The 17276-nt window shown below is 52.7% G+C and overlaps 2 protein-coding genes across 6 annotated transcripts; one reads left to right on the top strand and one right to left on the bottom strand.

The window, feature by feature from the left end:
* The first annotated feature begins 132 nt into the window (after positions 1-132).
* TOP3A (DNA topoisomerase III alpha) lies at positions 133-11531 on the top strand. 4 transcript variants are annotated; one of them, XM_059861364.1, is made up of 20 exons: positions 133-334; positions 779-1013; positions 2377-2436; positions 2983-3056; positions 3662-3737; positions 4263-4371; positions 4634-4777; positions 5254-5424; positions 5641-5741; positions 5875-5949; positions 6064-6146; positions 6266-6473; positions 6636-6821; positions 6990-7119; positions 7484-7597; positions 7677-7842; positions 8259-8402; positions 8681-8803; positions 9018-9727; positions 10642-11531. In XM_059861364.1, exons 2-20 carry the CDS (start codon positions 834-836, stop codon positions 10818-10820), a joined length of 3033 nt encoding a protein of 1010 aa, XP_059717347.1. In that variant the 5' UTR covers positions 133-334; positions 779-833; the 3' UTR covers positions 10821-11531. The 4 variants fall into 4 exon arrangements, with proteins under 4 accessions (XP_059717347.1, XP_059717344.1, XP_059717345.1 ...); XM_059861361.1 differs by having other exon boundaries at positions 133-373; XM_059861362.1 differs by having other exon boundaries at positions 316-373; positions 716-1013.
* Positions 11532-12577: 1046 nt separating this feature from the next.
* Positions 12578-17276, bottom strand: MIEF2 (mitochondrial elongation factor 2). Of its 2 annotated transcripts, none has more exons than XM_059861368.1 (4): positions 17187-17276; positions 16506-16680; positions 15882-16059; positions 12578-14919 (listed from the first exon to the last, which is right to left on the bottom strand). In XM_059861368.1, the coding sequence occupies exons 2-4, from the start codon at positions 16671-16673 to the stop codon at positions 13874-13876; spliced, it is 1392 nt and encodes a 463-aa protein (XP_059717351.1). In that variant the 5' UTR covers positions 16674-16680; positions 17187-17276; the 3' UTR covers positions 12578-13873. The 2 variants fall into 2 exon arrangements, with proteins under 2 accessions (XP_059717351.1, XP_059717352.1); XM_059861369.1 differs by having other exon boundaries at positions 17058-17200.

The following is a 17276-nucleotide window of genomic DNA, read 5'->3' as shown; positions in this document are numbered from 1 at the left end:
CGCCGCTGCCGCAGCCCCGTGTCCCCCTCACGCCACCGCCATGGCCGGAGCCGCCGCCTCCTCACGGCCCCGCAGCCATCTTGGAGTCACATGACGCGCGGCCTCTGACCCCGCCGGCAGGAAACGACGCCACCGCCTCCTCTTCCTCCTCAGCTGGAATTGTTTATATTTTCCGTCGTTGGCCTTTGTCGTTACCGACCGTGGGACGCTCCCAGCCGCGGCGGGAAAGGGGAAAAACCGAGGCGGAGCGGCGGCGGGAGGGGCGCCGCGGAGCATCTCGGGAGTTGTAGTTCCGTGCCGTCGCGGCGTCTGCGCTTTACGGCAGGACGTGACGGTGAGGGGGAGCGACAGCTGAGCGCGGGAGGTCTGGGAGGTGAGGGGAAACTGGAGGGAGAAAAGGGCGAAAAGAAAGGGAAAGGAAAAGAAAAGGTCTGCCCCGGGTAAGGGACAGCCCCGGGGGATCAGGGGTGGCGAGGGGACTGCGCTGCCCCCGTTAAGGGACAGCCCGAGGGGGATCAGGGTGGCAAGGGTGCTGCGCTGCCCCGGGCAAGGGACAGCTCCAGGGGGATCGGGGATGGCGAGGGGGCTGCGCTGCCCCGGCTGTGGGGGAGAGGGCAGCCCCAGCCCCAGCAGGGCAGGAGAGGGCCGCGGGACCCCCGACCCCCGCGTGTCTGCAGGGGGGACTGCCCTTGGTGACACCTTCTCCATCCCCGAGGGGCTGCCCTGAGCCTCCCGGAGTGGCCGAGCGGTGACACCGGCGATCTCTCCATCCCGGCAGCATCCGGCCCCGGGACGCGGAGCAGCATCAGCATGCCCTGGCCTCACCTCCTGGGATGAACCTGTACGTGCGGCTGTTCCGCAGGGCCAGGATGCTGCCCCAGCCCTGGCGCTGCTTCTCGCGGGCCGCGGAGGACCTGGCGCTGCAGAGGATCCGCAAGGTGCTGTGCGTGGCCGAAAAGAACGATGCTGCCCGAGGCATCGCGGAGCTGCTCTCCAACAGGAGGATGCGGCGGGTAGGAACGGCCCAGCCACATCGTGCTGCTCCCTGGGGCACGGAGACAGGGGTGGGGTGGGTCCGTGTCGTGTGTGGCAGCTCCAGCACTCTCGGCAGAGCTTGGCACGGCCATTTCACATCAGCACATGGCACGCTTGGTACTGGTTTTGTCCTTGAGCACACGAGGGTACAAGAATGTTCTGTGGACAAGCATCACTTGCCCAAATGTATTTGGGAGTCTCAGGTGCTTGTGGGTTAAGTCGAGTGGGAACTCGGCTCCCTCTGCCTTCCCATGGTGAGGGCTCCCTGGGTCCTTCCTGGATTAGTGTAGGACAAGGGCTTCAGAAACTGACACCATCCATTGGCATGCATTTCCCTGTCTAAAAGCAGCACTTCTGCAGCATCAGCAGTGTCAGGGGTTTACTGGAGGTCACCAAATAAAGCCAAAACAGGCTGTGGTTTGGAGAAGAAAAATCCAAAGATTTCTACTCTCTGCTGCTGTGGTGACAGTTTGCATAATCACTTCCTGTTTCCAAACTAAGGAATTTCCAAACTAAGATGCTACTAGACCAGAATCAGAGAGTTACTGAGGTTGAAAAAGACCTCTGGGATTACCAAGTGCAACCCATGACCCCCACCTTGGCACCCAGACCAGAGCACTGCGTGCCACATCCAGGTATTCCTTGAACACCTCCAGGGGTGGTGACTCCACCACTTCCCTGGGCATTTGCAATGCTTGATAACCCTTTCCATGAAGAAATTCTTCCTGATGTCCAGCCTAAACCTTCCCTGGGACAGCCTGAGGCTGTTCCCTCTCATCTTGTCACCTGGGAAAAGAGGCTGACCCCCACATGGCTCCAATCCCCTTTATTTGAATAAAAGGTGTTATTGAGAACCTGGGTGCTGACAGTCCCAATGAAGACATCATCCTGCTTCTGTAAAAAAAGCAGCAAATACACAATCTAGAAACTTCCATGAGTCCCAGTGAGGTGGGAGTAGCCCTGGGGACACTGCTTGTCACTTGGAACAAGATAGGAGTTTCTAAACACTGGCCAGCCCCATTAAATAAATCAGTTCCTCATTATTCATGGGCAGATAACCCTGGCACCACCTTCAGGAATGGTTTAAAATCCCCTTACCTTGGAAATCACCATTTCAGTGCCTCCATAAATGATATAGGAGATTTCCATCCCCTTGCTGCAATTCCCATTAGCTCCAGTGGCTGGTTTTCCTTTGCCATGTGCCTCTTGTGCTCCATCCCAGTGTGGCCAAAGCAGGGCAGGATGGATTTGTTTCCTGTTAAAAATTTTAATTAAAAAAAAAGTCAAGAATTTGTGTACTTTGAAAAGCCAAAAACTCAGGACTTCTCCTTTTCCTTGCAGCGAGAAGGGTTTTCCAAGTTCAACAAAATTTATGAATATGACTACCAGATGTTTGGCCAGGTAAGAGTTTTCTCTCCATCTGCTGCTGGATTAATGAAGTACAAATACTAATTAATAAAAGCCATTTGTCAGGAGTTACAAAACACAGCTCCAGCCATGGGGATGTTCTGCCCAAAGATGAGAAAAAGTCAGATGTTTTCTTGGCTCCACCAGGTGTTTTGTTGCTCTAAATATTTTAACTTTCTGGTTTTGTGTCAGTCAAAAGTACGTTGCTGTTTAGAACTGGGAGCTTCCTACAAAAAATTGAGGATAAGGCCATGGATAGAGCTTGTTATGATATATTAGTTTTGGTTGCTCCATCCCTGGAAGTGTTCCAGGCCAGGTTGGATGGGGCTTGGAGCAGCCTGGGACAGTGGAAGGTGTCCCTGCCATGGCAGGGGGTGGCACTGGATGGGCTTTAAGGTCCCTCCCAACCCAAACCATTGTGGGATTAACAGGAGAAAGGTGTCACTAATAATGTAAATTGAGAACTAAAGGGAGATCTGGGGGCTGTGGGTAGTTTTTGGTGAGTGATGGACACTAATTTCCTTGCTGTGTCTCTTGCAGAACGTTACCATGGTGATGACATCCGTGTCAGGACATTTACTGGCTCATGATTTTATCATGCCATTTCGCAAATGGTTGGTACCTCATGGCCCTGGCAGGGAGGGGAAGGGCTCTGTCACCTCTTGGCCCTCACAGGAGGGGCCTGTCACCTCCTGTTCCCATCCTTGACACTGCAAGCTCAAAGACAAAGGGGCAGGGAGGGACTCTGACTCAGAGCTGGGTGGTGAGTTCCAAATTTTATAGAAAATAGCCAAAATATTGCTTCAAATTCCTGTCCTCAGAGTGCTAAAACCCCCCCAAGACATAATACTGGTTAAAATACATCAAGGCAGACACAGGGAATTAAACTGACTCCAAAATGGGATGGTCTTGTGTTCTTTGTGCAGCTAGGAGCTGTTCTGGGAAGCAAGGTGCTTTCTCTGCCTTACCTCCTTTTGTACTCTGGGCTTCAGATAGGAGAAGCTGCTTGTTGCCTTCCAGATTTGCTGTTTTCTCTGGCTGGCTTTTCATTCTGTTGTTTTTAAATGTTACTCAGCATTTCACGTGAACTCTCTGTTGTCTGAAACAAGGCCTGTAATAAAAGACATTAATTCCAGTACTCAGAGAGCACCAGTTAGTGTCTCACAAATAGTGTTTTCGTTTATGTGATGCACACACACGTTTCTCCTCTGTTTTCCAGGCATAGCTGCAACCCTTTAGCTCTTTTTGATGCTGAAATTGAGAAGTATTGCCCTGAAAATTACCTGGATATCAAGGTACATCATGGTTAAGGCTTTGAAACTGAGCTCAGGGGTTGGCTCAACAAATCTTGTCCCAGACCAAAGGATGATCTTACCTTTGTCCTTAAGATCCAAATTTCTGCAGTTTAGCAGATTCCTCCTACATTTTCTAGGACTGTATATGCTGTTCATTTGTGGCACTGAAACTCTTGTTCATGTACAAGTAGTGCAGTGAAGGAACAGCTAAAAATAGAAATGTTTTTTTCCAACAAGGTGGAATTGATGATTGTGTCTCAGTTCTACAGAAAAAGACATTTTTAGAAAACAGATTGTGGTACAACCTGCTGCAAGCCAAACTTTTAAACAGAATTAGATGTAAATAAATGACTCAATTATTTTAAAAGCTGCCTGATCTCCTGAGACAGACAATTACAAAATGTTATTGCAACAACCCATCTCCATGGAAACACATTGCATTTGGTGTTCAGTGAGTCATTCTGAAATGAAATGACAGAGCAAGTGGCCTGGAATGTTCTCCCTGTGTTGTTTTTCTCCTCTCAGAGAACCCTTGAACGAGAAATCCAGCAGTGCCAAGCCCTGGTGATCTGGACTGACTGCGATCGAGAAGGAGAGAACATTGGCTTTGAGATCATCCACGTATGCAGAGCTGGTGTGTAGAGCATCTCCAGCACTCTGAGTTCCATTAATGGTTTAACATCTCCTTTAGCAGAGGCAAATTCTCAATTTTATTGTGTCCAGATTAAATGCTGGCTAATTCTAATAAATGTGTTGCTGTGATGGGGCAGAAATGCATCCAGCTGTTGGAAAGCTGTAGAATCAGTCGACAGCACACTCTCTCAATAGCTGTTTATCAGTTGCTCCTTTCTGTTGGTGTTTGATCCCTGTGATTTCTCTTGTGTGTGTGTCTGCAGTAAAGCCAAACCTGCAGGTGTTCCGGGCGCGGTTCTCCGAGATCACCCCTCACGCTGTCAGGGCAGCCTGTGAGAACCTCACCCAGCCCGACCAAAGAACCAGCGACGCCGTCGACGTCAGGCAGGAGCTGGACCTCAGGATAGGCACGTAAACTTCTGTTACTGGAACCTCAACACAAGGCAGAAATGCACTCTGATTTTTAGATCAGATATGACTAAAACACATCTTATGTTTTACTGGAAGTGTGCTCTTTGAATCAGAGAATCATCAACTCCCAAGATCAAGTCCAACCTGTGACTGATCCCCTCCTGTAAACCAGACTATTGAATGCCACATCCACTTGTTTCTTGAACATCTCCAGGAATGGTACTCCACCGCCTCCCTGGGTAGTCCATTCCAATGTTTAAAAGCCACTTTTGTGAAGAAATTCCTCATGAAAAGAGGAAATTTCTCCTTAAAGCAAATACTAAATTTATAGCTCATGCAGCACTGACAAGCTTCTTCAGCTGAATATTAAACAGAGTAAAATTAATGCTCAGAATATTAAAAATATCTGAAGTACTGTGATTATCATTCAACATTGTTGTATTCAGTTGTGGTGCCCATTTTGTTTCCTCAGGTGCTGCCTTCACCAGATTCCAGACTCTGAGGCTGCGGAAGATCTTCCCTGATATTTTAGCAGATCAGCTGATCAGCTATGGCAGCTGCCAGTTCCCAACACTGGGATTTGTAGTTGAACGCTTTAAAGCCATCCAGGCTTTTGTTCCTGAAGCCTTCTACAAAATTAAAGGTATGTTTGGAGAAAACCAGTCCTGGTCTCCATCTTCGAGGGTTTGATGTGGATAAAAAAAAAAAATCATTGGAGCAACTGACACAAAAAACGCTCCAGAGATTATTTCCTCTTCCTCTGCCATGAACACTGAGCAGAGCTGGAAGGTTTCCAAGCTCCTTTGTGGTATTTCCATTTCGTGGCTTCTCCATCAGCTAGCTCTGTTGTCCATCACAGTGACCCACGACCATGAAGATGGCAGCGTGGTCTTCAACTGGAAGAGGAACCGGCTCTTCAATCACACGGCGTGCCTGGTCCTTTACCAGATGTGTATGGAGGTAGGAAAGCTTGTAAATAGTTGCATAATCCAGATTCAGCCAAACATTCCCTCTATCTGTCTTGCTCAAGACTTTTAAAGAGCAGTTTGTGTAAACTCCTGAAGGATATGTGGGTTTTGCTTACTCTGTTTAGGATCCGGTAGCGACTGTTGTTGATGTTGTGAGCAAGCCAAAGAGCAAATGGAGGCCCCTGCCCCTGGACACTGTGGTATGTTTGAACTCTGGGTAGGGTTTCTCTGAAAAGAGCTTTGAACAGATGTTTTACTCACTGCTTTGAATTATCCACTAATACTTTTGGGTTTTCTGGCTCTTCCCAATGCAGGAACTGGAAAAATTGGCTTCCCGCAAACTGAAAATAAATGCAAAGGAAACAATGACAATAGCAGAAAAACTCTATACTAAAGGGTAAGAAAGCAAGACTTGGCTTGGTAAACTTAATTCTTCTAAAACTAAATGGCCTTTTGTTCGAAATGGGAAGCATCTTGGAGCAGCTCTCAAAGTGCTCTCCTGTCTTTCCTCCTAAGGTTCATTAGTTACCCACGAACTGAGACAAACATTTTCCCCAAGGAGCTGAACCTCTCTGCCTTGGTAGAACAGCAAACACAGGACCCAAACTGGGGAGGGTTTGCACAGAGGATTTTGGATGAGGGTGGGCCAACCCCTCGGAGTGGAACCAAATCTGATCAGGCTCACCCTCCCATTCATCCCACAAAATACGCCAGCAACCTGCAGGTGGGTGTATCCAGAGGGAACTGGGTGGGTTGTGTTGCTTGATAAATAAAGATAAAATCTTAACATGGTCATTAGCACAAAGTCCTCACCCAAGATCCCACTGATTTTTTGATGTCTTGTTAACCTGGGAGGACACTCACCCTTCTCACTGTTTGATCTCAGGGCAATGAGCAGAGACTCTACGAATTCATCGTGCGCCACTTCTTGGCTTGCTGCTCTCAAGATGCCAAAGGGCAGGAAACAACTGTGGAGATCAACATTGCCAACGAGCAATTCATTGCTCAAGGACTCATGATCCTGGCCAGAAATTACCTGGAAGTGTATCCTTATGACAAGTGGAGTGATAAGGTAATCCCCTTGAGTAACATAAGTGGGAGAGGCTAAAGTAGCACTTCACTGCCAACTTCAGACCTCTCTGCACAACATCTTTTGACCATTTCTGGCTGTTTGACTCAGAGCTTTGTCCTGAGTGAATGGACCAGGAAGCAGTTTCAAAGAGACTCTCCTTCCCTCCAGGTTATCCCGCTGTATCAGAAAGGGTCCCGCTTTCAGCCCACCACGGTGGAGATGGTGGATGGGGAAACCAGTCCTCCCCTGCTCCTCACAGAAGCAGATCTCATTGCTCTCATGGAAAAACACGGCATTGGTCAGTATTGGGCAGTGTGGCCTCTTGCTCTTGGCAGAGGGAATTCTCCCCAGGGAATTCTCCAAATGTTGCTGTAGATAAGAAATTACTGAAATGTACAGAAAAAAGGGATATAAAGGGCAAAGTCCAAACATCCTCAGGAGCCTGCAGAGTGCCTCCAGTACCCAGGGAGGTGGGAAATTTTGGATTCAGGGTGTGCTGCCAGCACCTCACTGGCCTCAGTGCCAGCAGGGCATGAGGGCAGTGCTGCTCCTCACCATAAGTTGTGTCCTTGTCTCTGGGCATAGGGGAGAACCTCACCCATGGCATTAGGAGCCAAGTCACTTCTTGGCTCCTGATTTGACTGACATCTCTCTGCTTGCAGGGACTGATGCCACCCACGCCGAGCACATCGAGACGATCAAGACGCGGATGTACGTGGGGCTTACGGCAGATCAGCGCTTCCTGCCCGGCCAGCTGGGCATGGGGCTGGTGGAAGGTGAGAGGAGAGCCCTCACAAAGGTGGCAGAGGCCTTACTGGCTCCTTCCTTTCACTTACCATTCCACATATTCCTCAGGCTATGATTCCATGGGCTACGAGATGTCCAAGCCTGACCTTCGAGCTGAGCTGGAGGCTGATCTAAAACTGATCTGTGAGGGGAAGAAAGACAAATCTGTAGTGTTGCAGCAGCAGGTCCAGAAGTACAAGCAAGTCTTCATTGAAGCTGTGGCCAGAGCCAACAAGTGAGTGTCTTTGCCCTCTTCCTTTTGCTTTGTTTTGCTGGGAGGTGCCTGCTGCTCTTCTGGGGCTCAGCCTCTAGTGGGGGGATCCTGTCACACTCTTTCCCTGGAGCTCTGCCCCCTATGTTGTGGCATTTGTGTGGGAAAGGATGACTCAAAGCCTGGCATGCTGTCAGGAGTTCCTTCCAGCTAAGGCTTTAAACCAGGATGAGCAGTTAAGATTAAACTGGGGGATGGCAACATGCACTGGCCTCTGGTGTTGTACCCACACCTTTCCTGTGCCAGAAATGTGGTGCTGAGTCACTGTGCTCTTGGAGGAGCTCAGAGGGGCTGTGTGGGGGGCAGCAGGCTCTGAGTCACTGCAACACCTGATTGCTCTTTGCAGAGACATGCAGGATGCTCTGCTCATTTCTTTACAGGTTGGACCAGGCCCTGGCTCAGTATTTGGGAGAAGCTGCAGAAGTTCCAGAACAGGATGAGGTGTACCCAGCAACGCCCCTTTCTGTTCGGAAATGTCCCCAGTGCAACAGTGACATGGTCCTGAAGACCAGGAAGAATGGCGGGTTGGTGACCTTCCCTCTTGTAGCCTTCTGTGTTGCTTTGTGTTTCTCCAGGCTTTCATTTACCTCCTTTGGTAAAAGCTTGGAAACCTTGGGCTGCGGCTTGCTGACTCCACCAGCTACATGAGCTGTGTGGACTCAGCTGAATCTCTTCTCAAGTAGGTATTTCCCCTGTAAAACTGCAGTTTTGACAATTTCTGATGGTCGAGAAGACACGAGAATGGATCCCCAACTGTCTTGAGTTTGCCTCTTCCTCATCCAGCACCTTTGTCCCTTGGCAGGTTCTACCTCAGCTGCATGGGCTATCCAGCCTGTAAAACTGCAGTCTGGTTCCCCGATTTCGTGGTGGATGTGACCAGGGATGAGAGCATCTGTGATGTGTGTAAACCCCATCCAGTTCACAGGTAGGTCATGCCACTCCAATGGGCTAGGCTGGGCAACCATTTTCCATTTCAGTCTTGGAAAGCTGGAGCAGCACTTAGCTTGGGGATGGAAAGAAAAGGGGTTGGAGAAACTGGCCTCCATATAACAGAATCAAAACAATAAATAAAAGTCCGAGTATAATTTGAGGTCTCTTGATGTAAAACTGGCAGACTTTGACTCTTCCTTTCCTTGCAGACTGAAGTTTAAATTCAAGAAAGGCAGTGTACCCCCTGTGATGCCCCTGGAGTTCGTTGGCTGCATTGGAGGCTGTGATGAGATGCTGAAAGAGCTTTTGGACCTCAAGTACTTGCACAGATCATCCCAACCTGCATCGTCCACCACCCAACCAGGGCATCACCTACAGGCCAATAACTCCCTGAACAGATCCAGCAGTGAGACCAGGCAAGCCAGGGGGACCTCAAACCTGGCAAGGGGACACCTGCTCTCCATCAACTCCTCCAGGACCCCCAGGGCTGCTCCTCCAGCTGCTGCAGACGATGGCAACGCTGTGGTGTGCAACTGTGGGAGCGAGGCGCTGCTGCTGACCGTGCGCAAGGACGGCCCCAACAAGGGCCGCCAGTTCTACAAGTGCAGCTCCAGCACCTGCAACTTCTTCCTCTGGGCTGACGAGCAGCCACAGGACAGAGGCAGCTCCACGCTGCTCCAGCCCACTGCTGGCAGAAGCCCAGCGGGATTCCAGCGGCCAGGAGGAGGGAGGGAGCCCTTGGGAAGCAGCAGCTCGGAGGCTGGAGGCGGTGGCGCGGTGTGCAGGTGCGAGCAGCCCGCGGTGACGCGCACCGTGCAGAAGGACGGGCCCAACAAGGGCAGGCAGTTCCACACCTGCCCCAAGCCCCGGGAGCAGCAGTGTGGCTTCTTCCAGTGGGCAGATGAGAACGTGGCACCAGGTATGGCGGGGCTGGGGGCACACTCCAGGGCTGCAGGCTGTTCTTCAGCTGAACAAAACAAGGAGCTGCTGGAGAGGGTCCAGTGGGGGCCACAGAGATGGTGGGGGTCTGAAGCATCTCTCTGACTGAAGGAGCTGGGTCTGTTTAGTCTAGAGAAGAGAAGACTGGGAGGGGATCTCATTAACGCATGTAAATATCTCAGGGAAGGATGGTGCCAGGCTTTTTTTGGTGCTACCCAGTGAGGGCAGGATGAGGAGCAGTGGACAGAAACTAAAACACAAGAAGTTTGACGTCAACATGAGGAAGAACTTCTTTACATTAAAGGTGGCAGAGCTCTGGAGCAGCTGCCCAGGGAGGTGATAGAGACATTCAAACCCACCTGGCATGCCAGGGAAACTGTGCTGCTCCCTCTGCCCTAGTTTGGGGGTACAGGGAAAGGGCAAGTCATTCTGGAGCTTTGATCAGAGATGAAACTGTGTGGAAAGATGCTGAAAAGAAAAATAATGACAAAACAAGGGTGCAAAAGAGAGAGAACTGACACAAAGGGACATAACCAGGTACAAAGGGGGAGATGTGGTCTATGAGAGATGCTCCTCCTCCTCAGACATTTGAGCCTAAAGGGGTAAAATTGAATTTTCAAAACTACTTAAACCCCAAGTTCTTCTCTGCCATGTTTTGTTTCTGCTTTAGCTGCAGACCAGAGCATGCAAACAGGCAGATCAGCTTCCCCTGTGCTGTTCCCACATGTCTCTAATGCTGCAAGACAAATGGGTAACATTTCACTGTTCAGAAACGTCTGAAGCCAGTGCAGATTCAGGAATAATCTAGAATCTTTGATCTATTTTGAACTTACCTTGTGTTTCTCACCTGTTTATGTTTTCAAAGATCCCTAAATTCAAGTTGTTTATCTCTAGGCCCTTCTGGAGATGACTCTTTGAACCACTATGGCAGCAATGGATACTCCAGAGGGTTGGGGAGCAAGGCCAAGAGACCAGGCAATCTCTCCTCAGCATCTGCTGCCAAGAAGCCACGGACCTGCAGCATTTGCCACCAGCCTGGGCACACAAGGAAAACCTGCCCTCAGAACCACTGAGCTGGGATGGAGCTCTGAGAGCCTGCAAGGACCAGGGTTGTGAACCCTGCAGGAGCCACAAGGAACTGGACTTTGGGAACAAGTCCCTGAGTGTTTTTTGGAGGGGCTGGTTGCAGCCCGCTCCTGCCGAGGGATGCCATTTGTTTCAGCAAGGGTTCAACCAGCTTGGAAAAGTGGTTCCACTACCAGGTTTTGTTTCCAGCTGCTCTTCTGCTGAGCAGATTGGGAAAGTCTGAACATTTCAAGGAAGCACTTGGAAGCTGAGTCTGTGGAGAAAACTGCACTGCATCATCCCCTGCACCATCCTGGTGTTGTTCCTGGCCTCTCCATGCAGGGAAAAGCTGGATCAGGGCCACGAGGACAGACACTAGGGCTGCCAAGCTCTGCTCAGTCCTTGGCTTTCCACAGTGGGGAATTTAAGTTCCTTCTCAGTTGATGTTACCTGAGCAACATTCCATGTTTTTGTCACCTTTACCTGGGTTGTCCCTGCCAGTGAAGGAGGGTCAGGTGCAGAGGAGTTGGATCTGGGGCTTGCCCTGGGAGGAGCTCAGCTGCAGTCCTCAGGAAAAGCCCTCATTTTAGATGGTTCATGAATTTGAAGGCAAGTTCTTCCTCAGACTTTGAGACATGCCTTTGTGATGCTGCTAGCTGATGAAAGTTATTTTTGTCAAACTAATGAGTTTCTTATTAAAATATTATTTAAATTTTAAATTTGATGCAGTGACACCTTAGCTTTCCCTAATTATTCCTTCCTACATAAAACAGTGAAGCTTTTACTGTGAAAGCATCCAGCCAAATCTTGCTCTTTCCAATCACTGGAACAATAGAGGAGCTTTCTTGGCAGAAACTCCTCACAGCAATTTAGAAGTGAGCTACAAAGAGATGGGAAAAAGTTTTTATCTCACCAGCTGCATCTGCTGATCTAGGACAGAGAGACAGAGCTGGCTGAGCTGAAGAGAAGCTCTGTTTTCCTGTTCTGAGTTCACACTGAACTCCCTGGGAAGCCAGGCTGCCTCTTCCCTTGCTGTTGGGGCTTCCTCTGTTCATTAAAGGAGGGAATCTGCAGGACTCCTGTGTGCTCTGCTGCCAGGAGCTCCAGTGCTGCTCAGGATCCTGCACAGAGCAGTTCCTGGGGTCAGCACTGAGGGGGGACAGGCTGGAGCACTTGGAGGGCAGCTGGAAGCAGAGCCCACAGCAGCACAGCTCTGAAAGAGAGCCTGAAACCCTGCAGCAGTCCTTTGCTATCAGGCCTGAATCCATGCAGAAAGCCAGGAGAATTTGGGCTGCATTTCCTCACTCCCACCATCAACAGCCGTGGCCTAAAAATACCCTGGGCTAAAATACCAACATTACAAGGTTTGGAATGCAGTCACTGAGCCAAGGCAGGGCAGCACCTTGGAATGGCAACAGCAGTGGGCAGCAGCTGTGAAGGACACAGGGAGCAGGTTAAACCTTGCTGGTGGATCAGCCAGGACCAGCTTTAGGAGTCTCAGCCTGGTCAATGCTCAGCTGAGCCCTGGAAGTGGTACAAGCTCAGTGTCCAGACAGCTCCCACACTGCAGCCAGGCACTCTGTGGGTCCAGGACTTTGGAAGAGGAGGAGGAGGAGGAAGACTGCAGGATGGGATCTGACCATCACCAAGCTCTCCAGGCAGCAGGGACATGCCCTGGGTGGTTCCCAGGAAGGCCACACAGCTGGGAAGTCATTTCAACCCTTAGCAGGGGAAAGGAGACAAAGGAGAGCTGACACCAGAGAACCAGTGTGCACAGGGAAGGTTTATTCTCATCACTAACACCTGGGAAGTGGTTTGGAGAGCAAAGGAATTGTCAGACTGGGAGCAAAAGCAGGTTTTTTTCCTCCCATAAACAAGATGATAGCTGTAAAGAAAACTAAACCACAACAGCTGCTCACAGTGAAGTCCACAGGATTTCTCCAGCTCCACCCACGTGCAAAACCAGCTCTTCCCATTAAATATAAGAATAAATTGCTTTTCTCTGGGACTAGAGCCAGACCAAACCCTACTAGCAGCTAGTCAAAGGAAAAGAAAAAAAAAAACAACAACAAAATACCCAAACAAAATATATCTTCTTAATAAAAAGCATAAACCACTTCAGTTCTTGCAAGCACTCTGCTCACAACATCATTCCTACCCAGCTTCCCCACCCCATTCCGTGGGGCTCCAGGGAAAAAGAACCTCAAGACAGCAGCAATACATGTGTGAAAAGGTGACCAGACAGACTGGGAGGGGACAGGTACCTGCAGACAGACACTGGCAGCCACCCACCCACTGGGGAGGGCAAACAGCCCTGCTGCAGCCTCCAGCTGAAACCAGGAGCTTCCCCAGAGCCAGCAGCTCTTTTTCAGGACATCTTCCAGCAAAACACTGCATGGGACAAGGGCCCTTCTTTGGGGCAACATCAACACTGTCAGAACAAAGAGGTAGGGCTGAGCTCACGCCTGCTTGCAGCTGGAAGAGTGTCCAAGGAATAAACCCCCATTTGCTATGGCTGTACCATCCAGCACCCAGATCACCCACAGGGCTTATTTTGGATTGGCAAAACCCTACAGGTGGGTGAGGCTCCCCCCTGCCCTGAGTGCTGGCACAGTGAGGCCACACAGGGTGCTGGTGACAGGACCAACCCAGGACGTGGCACCTGAGGGGTCTGCAGGACACAGCAGCAGGAAGGGGCTGCTCCCCTCCAGCTCCAGCTGTCCCAGACCCTGAGGGGAACCTGACAGCTGGGACAGGCAGAGGACACTGGAGCCAGAGACCAAACATGCTTCACTGGGCTCCCAGCAGACAGAACTCACATGTGTGGTGTGGGCTGCCCTCACCCCGGGCTCTGCAGAGCCTCTGAGCCAAAGGCTCCTTCTGCCAGCACCCACCTCTGCTCAGGCACGTTTTATTCACGCAGGAAACGGGTTTTTTTCCTCATAAAGTGCAAGAACTTTGCCTCTTACTGACTAGTCAACTAGAAGCATCACAGCCCTCACAGCAGGGAGCAGCAGGCAGGGGAGCAACACCCCACGTTCAGGAGCTCCCAACACAGCAGTCACTTCAGCAGGACCTCTGGCTCAGATATGGCCCTGTAGAGCACAAAGCCCATTTCATCAATTTCCTCTTCCAACAGCCCGGAGAACAGGTTGATTTTGGGGTTGAAATAGGAAGGCAGGACCCCTTTCTCCAGGGAGGCCACCAGCTCCTCAAGCACCTGCTGGAACCTGTCAGCAAGGCTCTCCTCTGCCCAGTCTGAGGCAGTGTCACTGAGGTGCAGGATGATGTGGGTCACAGGGCTGCCCCCCAGTTTGTGCAGCCTGGGCTGACTCTTGCAGATGCCGTTCAGGATGCGGAGGCAGAGCTGCCGAGCCCCAGAGTCAGCAGCATCCAGCTCCTTCACCCTCGACACCTCCGCCCTGGAGAAACTCTCCAGCCAGAGGTTTTCCACCAGTCCTTCAGGAGGAACAGCCAGAAGAACCTTGTCGTCCATTTCCACCACTGGGAAGAGGGTGATGTTCAGATCAAGCTGATCGTGTTTGACTTCCAGCTTCAGCTCCCGGGAGGCCACCACGGGGTGGATGGCACAGCCCAGCAGGCCACCAATGGCAGGCCAGTTGATAGAGGCCACCAGCAGCTTGTGGAGGGTCTCGTTGAGCACGCTGGAGGAGAGGTACCGGCCCACGATGAACCTGTCCCAGGGGCTGCACCCACGAGGGAAATACCCCAGATCGATCCTCTTGATCATCCAGTACTGGGGGTTTCTCACCACGGTGTCCTCTCCTGAGATGAGGCTCCAGAGCCCGGCATCAAGGACCACCGGGAGCATGAGGTGGACGTGGTCAGCTGCCAGCACCTCGAGGCCATCGAGCAGGGCTCCGCTGAGGAAGAGGCGGCCGAAGGGCAGCTCCGGGAACTTGCTCCGCAGGAAGTTCTGCAGTTGGCTGCAGATGCTCCTGGCCAGCTGTGGGACAAGGGACACTTGGAACTCGGGCACGGCCAGCTGGCTGCTGTGTGAGAGGAGCTTCTCCTGCAGTGTGAGGCAGTGCAGGGGGCTGGACTTGACCTGAGGAGCCCCCAGAGGGGCAGAGGAGTTCCTAGGATCTGTGAGAAGGGAAAGGAGAAGTCACAGCTCTGAGCACATCACCTGAAACCCTCAGCAGCACAAGTTGGGTGCCCAGATCTCAGCCCATCCCTCTGGAGGTGACACCAACCTCACCAAGGGCCCCCGTCGAGCCCACTGATGTTAACAGCACTTCTCAGCCATGCAGAGCCCAAACCAGCCCCAAAACCTGACTGTTCCCAGCCTCACTCCTCAGCCAGGGATGGGAACCAGGCAAGGGACCTGCTGCCAGGGTCAGAGAATCACAGAATATGCTGAGTTGGAAAGGACCCACGAAAATCATCCAGTCCAGCTCTTGGCCCTGCACAGACACTCCAACAATCCCATCCTGTGCCTGGTGTTGTCCAAATGCTCCTGGAGCTCTGGCAGCCTTGGGGCTGTGACCAATCCCTGGGGAGCTTGGGCAGACCCTTTTTCCTAATATCCAACCTAACCCTCCCTGACACCGCTCCTGCTGTTCCCTCATGTCCTGTCACTGATCATCAGAGAGATCAGTGCCTGCCCCTCCACCTCCTCACACGAGGATCCTACAGACAATCCTGCTCTGGGTCCATTATTTCAGGACATGCCCTGGACCCAGCTGGGCCAGTTTCCCACTTGGAAAAACGCCATCTCCATGGGCAGCTGGACAAGGCAGCCTTTGTCTGCAGCAGCTCCCGAGCACACCTTCCTGCAGGCACAGCTGACCCAGAAAATGCGCACAGCCAACGCTGCTCCAGAGGAAACAAACCCCGACAGCCCCTGCCAGGACACCCTGGGTGTCACCAGAGGTCCTGTTTCCACAGGCATTGCCTAAAAAGGGGCTGTGGCTCAGGAGCCTCCCAGGAGGGCTGGCTCAGTGGGGTCGGCTTTCCGGACACCGAGCTAAAAATACCACGGAGCTCTGGCAGGGCCACCCGGAGCACACCAAGGTGATCGTCCTGCCTGGGCACCAGAGCCTCACCTGGCACCACAGGCCGAGCTGGAGACAGCAGGGGCTCGCTGAGGTCTTCCCTTCTCTGCTTCTTGGGGGGTTTTGGTGTTGTCTTGATTAATGCCAAGTCCTGCCAGCTGTCCTCCAGGGATTTCTGCTCAGCTTTGGGATCGCCCTCATCCCGAGGGCTGGTGGCTCGGTCGATCAGCTGGAGGGAAGGAAAACCCAAGAGGACAAGTTGTTATCTCAGTTTTCCATGATTTATGGGTGACAACAGCCCCTCTGGAGGGGGGACAGCCCCACTCAAAACTTCTGCTCAGAAAAACACCCAGTTTTGGGGAGAGCCACAAATGCATTGTCTTCATGCAGGTTTTACATGGAAAACAGATACCCAAATACAACTTAAGTCCCTTTTGGGATGGGATAGCATATCTCAAATGCTCCAGGCAAACAGGAATATATGGTCCCACAGGGTAGGAGCAGGCAACTCCATGCCCATGGCACTGCTGCCAGCACTGGTGGCATTTGTGCCATATGCAAAGAACCATCTCAGGAGCAAACACTGAGTTTGGGTCACATCTTGCACCACCACACTGGTGCCAACCCTGCTCTCCCGGGCATCTTCTGGTGCCCTGATCCCCAGCCCAGCCTTACCCTCTTGACAGCCAGCGTGGCGATGGCCAGCACGGCGGCGCCGCTGACGCCCAGCACCAGCCTGGCGTTGGCCAGCAGCACATCGAACACGCTGCCCAGCCCGTCGATGACACTGCCCAGCCCGCCGTTCTCCTGCCGCCTGCCCCGCTGCTGCCAAAACGCCGCCATGGTCGCCCTGCGGAGAACAGGAGTGTCACCCCTGGCTGGGGGACCTGTCACCCTGGGACAGGCATAGCCACAGGGCGGGAGGGTTTGGGGTTCCGCTGCTCCGCTTTCCTCCGGGACAAAGGCTCCCGCCGCCGGCGGGACGGCTGGGTGCGGCCGGGGGGCAAGGGTCACCCGGGGGAGAGACACACCGGCAGAGGGACAAGCCGGGGAAAGAAGGGACACCCCAGCGAACGGGCACCCCCGGGAAGGAACGGGCAGCCCAGAGTAGGAACGGACATGCCGGGAAGGGTCACCTGCTCCTCACCCAGCCCTACCGCAAAGCCTCGCGGGGCACCGGAGCGGTACCGCGGCCCGCGGGAAGGGAGCCCCCCCGACCCCACTGACCGAGGGGAGGCGGCACCGGGACCGGGACCGGGACCGGGACCGGGACCGGGACCGGGACCGGGAGCGGGACCGGGACCGGGACCTGCCCGGGCCCGGGGCTGCCCGCGCGCCCCCCCGCGCCGCACTCACCGCGCGCCCCCGGCGCGGCCCCAGCCAATGGGGGCGCGGGCGACGCAGCCCCGCCCACCAGCGCGCGGAAGTCGCGCCCGGCCCCGCCCA

This window comes from Haemorhous mexicanus, chromosome 17 (assembly GCF_027477595.1).
Source record: "Haemorhous mexicanus isolate bHaeMex1 chromosome 17, bHaeMex1.pri, whole genome shotgun sequence".
NCBI lineage: Eukaryota > Metazoa > Chordata > Aves > Passeriformes > Fringillidae > Haemorhous > Haemorhous mexicanus.
This window is presented reverse-complemented; position numbering and strand designations above follow the sequence as displayed.